This window comes from Elephas maximus, chromosome 24, assembly GCF_024166365.1.
Source record: "Elephas maximus indicus isolate mEleMax1 chromosome 24, mEleMax1 primary haplotype, whole genome shotgun sequence".
NCBI classification, from domain to species: domain Eukaryota; kingdom Metazoa; phylum Chordata; class Mammalia; order Proboscidea; family Elephantidae; genus Elephas; species Elephas maximus.
Window position 1 is genome coordinate 45570110 of NC_064842.1, and position 5146 is coordinate 45575255.

At 46.3% G+C, this 5146-nt stretch overlaps 1 protein-coding gene across 1 annotated transcript; it reads right to left on the bottom strand.

Moving 5' to 3' along the window:
• Nucleotides 1–451: 451 nt before the first annotated feature.
• On the bottom strand, nucleotides 452–1357 carry LOC126067035 (transmembrane epididymal protein 1-like). The gene has a single exon (XM_049868611.1). It carries the CDS (start codon nucleotides 1355–1357, stop codon nucleotides 452–454), a length of 906 nt encoding a protein of 301 aa, XP_049724568.1.
• Nucleotides 1358–5146: the final 3789 nt, after the last annotated feature.

Consider the following 5146-nt stretch of genomic DNA (forward strand, 5'->3'; position numbering starts at 1 on the left):
ATCGGGATTAGACTTGAATGATTGCAGTTTTGAATTGTGAGAAATCTTAATTTCCTCAGGGAAAAGGCAATCACTTGGGCTTGGAGAAGCAGCTGACCATGGCATGGCTGCTGGACTCTGTTCCCCTCCCTTCCTGGACTTCTCTTCTGTTGCATTCTCTTCCCACCACGGCTTTTCTTGCAAATGTCCCTATTCCCCTGCTCTACTCCCTCCCTACTCCCCTCCCCCACCTTCCCCAGCCCCATCAGCAACCCTTTCTCAGGTTCCATTCTCCCCATCTCCTCAGTGAGTAGAGGCTCAGGGACAGCGGATGCATTAGCAGATGGGGATCAACTGCTCTGCTTTGGTCATTACCTTCACTGGGGACCAAAGAGGGTACAATGAACGTGACCAGGAGAACCCACAAGGGAAAGATGGGGTGGACTCTGTGCCAAGCATTCTAGGCCATGTCTCAGGGTGAGCTTGTTGGAAGGAGGAGAGCCTGGTCATCTTTCTCTGACTGCTCCACTTCTTGAAGCAACTTGTAGAGGGGTCCTGGAGGGCTGGTGTGATATGGAGCTTCTTTGAACCCCGTCAGCTTCAAGCTAGGATGGTAACAACGATACCAAAAGGAAGAAAAGCCATAGATCCCTAAAAGCCATAAGGCATTGATCACCACATGCCAGCAGAAGAAGGTGGTGACAAACATGATGTCACTCATGTCATCGTCCTGCCATGGGTAGCTGGAGACTGGTTTGAACAGAATAAAGCCTGCCTGAACCAGCCAGGAGCCCATCATCAAAAACAGAAAGGTCTCAATCAACCAGAGGTGAAACATGCCAGGAGCCCACAGCTCTGCAGTCAACACCAGCATCAGCAGGAACACCACCAAGATGAGCAGAGAGTGAACCTGCAGCTCCACCCCTACTGTACCCTGAGTATGTGACACCAACAGCAGCAGAAGTACGTAGAATGTCAGGATCCGGACACCTAGCTCCAGGACCACACACCTCTGAGGCAGTAAATTCTTGCTCAGGATGTCTACACAACCGTTGAGGGTAAGGAGGATGAATATGGTGAGATGCTGCCACTCTTTGGGATACATAAACCTTGGTGGCATGTCCCTGTTCATCAGTATCAACCCTCCTTTAACGCAGTTGATCTCATAAACTATCAAGAAAGAGCCAGCCATCATCTTCAACAATCCTACATAGGATATTTTCCACAGCATGGCCCATCTCCCTTTATTCCTGGGAGGGTACGAAGGATACAGGAGACAGTCATTGAATATCACAGCTTTGGAGACCACTATTGCCTGATGCAGTCCATATAAGACAAGAAACAGCCCAGGGAACACATGACCGATGAAGTTTCCCATTGAACTAGAGGTCCGTCTAAACGAAGGAGAGACAAAATTAAGGCACGGCCATACCTTCAGCAGCCACTTCAAGGTCTGGGCTTTGGGAAGAACTGCCTTCCCTCTACTTTTATCATCTCACCCTGCCCACTGCTCCCTCACAGAGAGGAAATGGTCTTGAGACATGCCTACACCTTTGGTGAGGTATGATCTCGTTGTTCCATTCCATTCTGGAACATCAGAAATTAACTGGCTTCTGCCAAAGAAGGAAGCTGGTGAAGGTGTGCTTTCAGACACTCCACTTTATGGCCCTTGAGGCTGCCTTTGGGCTTCCTTTTGCCTTTTCCATGGCTTCCTTCTTCTTCTCCTTCCCAGGGCTCAGAGAAGGGGATATGTTCATGAACTGAGAGTTGTGGTTACCATAGTATCCAGAGAAACCCAGGGACACTCACAAATTCCTGAGGATCCTTCAATACTTCTCACAGATAACTCTGGCCCAATTGTAAGGTCAAACATTTTCTTTCTGGACACACAAATTCACAAACATTTGGATATGTGTCCACATAATACATATTTACCACTTATCTGGCTTTCCTATTTTTCTGTGACATACATTTGAAGAACACCAAGAAACTTCCCTCTCCTCCATCCCCTCACATCCTCCCATCCTCACTTCAGAATCTGCACTGGCCAGTAAATGGATTTGAGAAGCCATCTTTTGAGACTGATTTTAAGGGTTGTGGTGGTTGTCTGAGGATCCCTGGTGGCACGGTGGTTAAAGCACTCAGTGGTTAACCAAGAGGTCGGTGGTTCATACCCACCAGCCATTCCATGAGAGAAAGATGTGGCAGCCTGCTTCGTAAAGATTTACAACCTTGGAAACCCCATGAGGCAGCTCTACGGTGTCCTAAAGGGTCGCTATGAGTCAGAATCGACCCAGTGGCAACAGGTTTGGTTTTTTGGCTGGTGGTTTTGTAGTGCATCAACCTAACTAACCTTGAACCATATTACCTAGAATTTCTTTCCCTATATGGTTAAGTCAGAGTTGGTCCCAAGAGAAATCTGAAGGTGGAAGGGAAGCAGCAGTCTAAGTTCACTCTGAAGGTTGGTGTAGGGCGTTAAGTGGCAATGCAGTTTCTGTCTGCTGTTGCTGATCTGCTGGCTCACCTTACTGGCGTGGCCAGAAGCAAGGCCTGCAGCTCTCCAGCCTCTCTTAGTGTGAAGGACACCAGCTTTTCTGCAGGTCACCTGCATCATTAGTGTGAGGTGGTTAGAGTTGCCACTTTCTCCTCAGGGATCCGGTGTGTCCTTGCTCTTCCCCACTTCATATAAAGTGTTCTTCTTGACTGCTGCCACGTTAACCTGGAATGACCTCAGGCCCACCACACAGCAGCAGAGGTAACGGCCTTCCTTAGATTGCTTCATCAACTCCCACAAATGTGTAAGACCTAATCTCTATGAGAAATCCGTATTCCACCTCACTCATTCTATCTCATTCTGATTTCAGGACCCATCTCTAACTGGTACATGGGAGTGAGGTGTAGTTCCTGGTTAAAATGTAGATACCATTGAGAAGACAAACTCCAGTGAGCTAATATTAGCCATTTACTTTTAATATAAATTAGTCCATCAACTTTGCTTATCAATTATTACCTGGCCAGTGTCTAATGCACCTAGAAAGAAAGAGTCCTAGGTACTGGGTGACAGCCAGCTGAGTATAAGGTAAAGGGAAGAGTAGAGAACAAGGTTCAGGTAATATGAGGCATGCCCCAGGCACACAAATCCAGGTTCTGAGTTTATTGCAGAGGGTATGGGGAATAGGAGTTTCCCTGAGAGTGGTAGTTTTGCTGAAGGGAGAAGTCCATCACCAAACATGAACTGCTAATTTCAGTCTTTTGTATAATCATCTGTCCTCGTGGTATAAGCAATGCTGTGGAGCAGAGAGGCAGCACCTGGATGCTGACAGTGCCCCTGGTGAGGAGGAGGAGAATTTAAAGTCAGGTCCCAGCACTGCCTGTGAACCCTCACTCTCATCCAAATATCTACTGTTTCTCAAGCTCACTTGTCTTAGTCATCTAGTGCTGCTGTAACAGGAGTATCACAGGTGGATGGCTTTAACAAATAGAAATGTATTCTCTCATAGTTTAGGTAGCTAGAAGTCTGAATTGAAGGCACCAGTTCTAGGGGAGGGCTTTCTCTCTTTGTTGGCTCTGGAGGAGGATCCTTGTCTCCTTTCAGCATCTGTGGACCCGGCGTTCCTTGGAGATCTCCATGTATCTTTGCATAACAGGTTATAATTCAGAATCAGAAATGACTCAGGATACAGTTCTTCAGTCAGGATAGCTTCTCAGCCATGCCCGCAGGCAGGTCTGTCTCTCTCTCGGCCTTTGGCCCTTGGTCCCTCAGCCCGGCCTGGCCTCTGCCCTGCTAGGACAAGTGTTACAAAGCTCTTCAGGTTCACCTATAAGTGCCCAGAGGCACCCCACTCCACCAGTAAGCCTCAGCCTGAAGGCACTCAACTCTCTAGCCTTGTGGGTCAGCACACTCACTCTACCATCTTTCAGTCTCCTGGTTCTGCTACTGCCGATTCTCTGCTGCCACTTCTTGCTGTCTTGCACTATTTCCAGTGTTACAGCTGTCTCCTGGGTCTAGGAGGTTCTCAGTGCAGGGACCCTGGATTCAAAGGACGCACTCCACTCCTGGCTCTTCTTTCCTAGTGGTGGCGAGTTTCCTTGTTTCTGCTTGCTTCTTTCTCCTTTTATCTCTTGTAAGATAAAAGGTGGACTCAAGTAAAGGCATGACTTGATTAAGGGTAAGAGTGGGCCTTAAGTAAGGGCATGGTTTGAGTCGCACCCTCTTATAAGGTGGTGACTCAAGATACACACCACCTTAATCCTGCCTCATTAACTTATAGAGGTTGGGATTTACAACACATCACAAAATGGAGGATAATTATATCAGATCACAAAAAGGAGAACAACCACAAAATACTGGAAATCTTGACCTAGCCAAGTTGATAAATATATTTGGAAGACACAATTCCATCCATAACACCACTAATGGCAGAAAAATCGACTCTTTGTCTGCCCTTGAGAATGGCAGTAGATCACTTCTTGCTATTGAGAGAATTGGTTGAATGGGCATCTGAATGTGAAGCAAGTAGAAAAATAAAAAGCTAAATTCTTTCTGAAATAACCTGCTTTGCTTAACTTAAAATTTTAATTTTAGGTGTTTTTTTTAATTAATGCATAGCCATTGTAAGACCCTTGGTGGTGCAGTGGTTAAACACTTAGGTGCTAACCAAGAGGTCAGCGATTCGATTCCACCAGCTGCTCTGTGTCTGCTTCTGTAAAGATCTACAGCCTTGAAAACCCTATGGGCAGTTCTGCCGTTGCTATGAGTCAGAATCTATTCAATGGCAATGTTTTTTGTTTCTTATAGCCATTGTGAAAAAATTAGGTAAAAATACATAAACTAAAAGAAGAACGTTAAAAATCACCCATAACCCCTCTATATGGAGGTGACCGTTGTTACCAGTGAGGTGTAGAAACACAGTTGTAAGAAGGCAACGTGAGTGGAAGTCAGGAAACCTGGAGCCTAGTTTCCAGTTCTCCCTTGATTGGCTGGATATCATGCCCCTTATCTACCAGATGAATGTTGGCCTTAGTTTTCTCTAAGTGAAATTAAAAGGACATGGATGCTGTTGCGCAGAAGTGAGCATGTTCTCTCCTGTCCCTCTCTCCCTTTTGACAAGCACTTACAGCTAAATGCTCAGAGGGAGGAGATTGAAAAGGAAAACCTGAGAGTGAC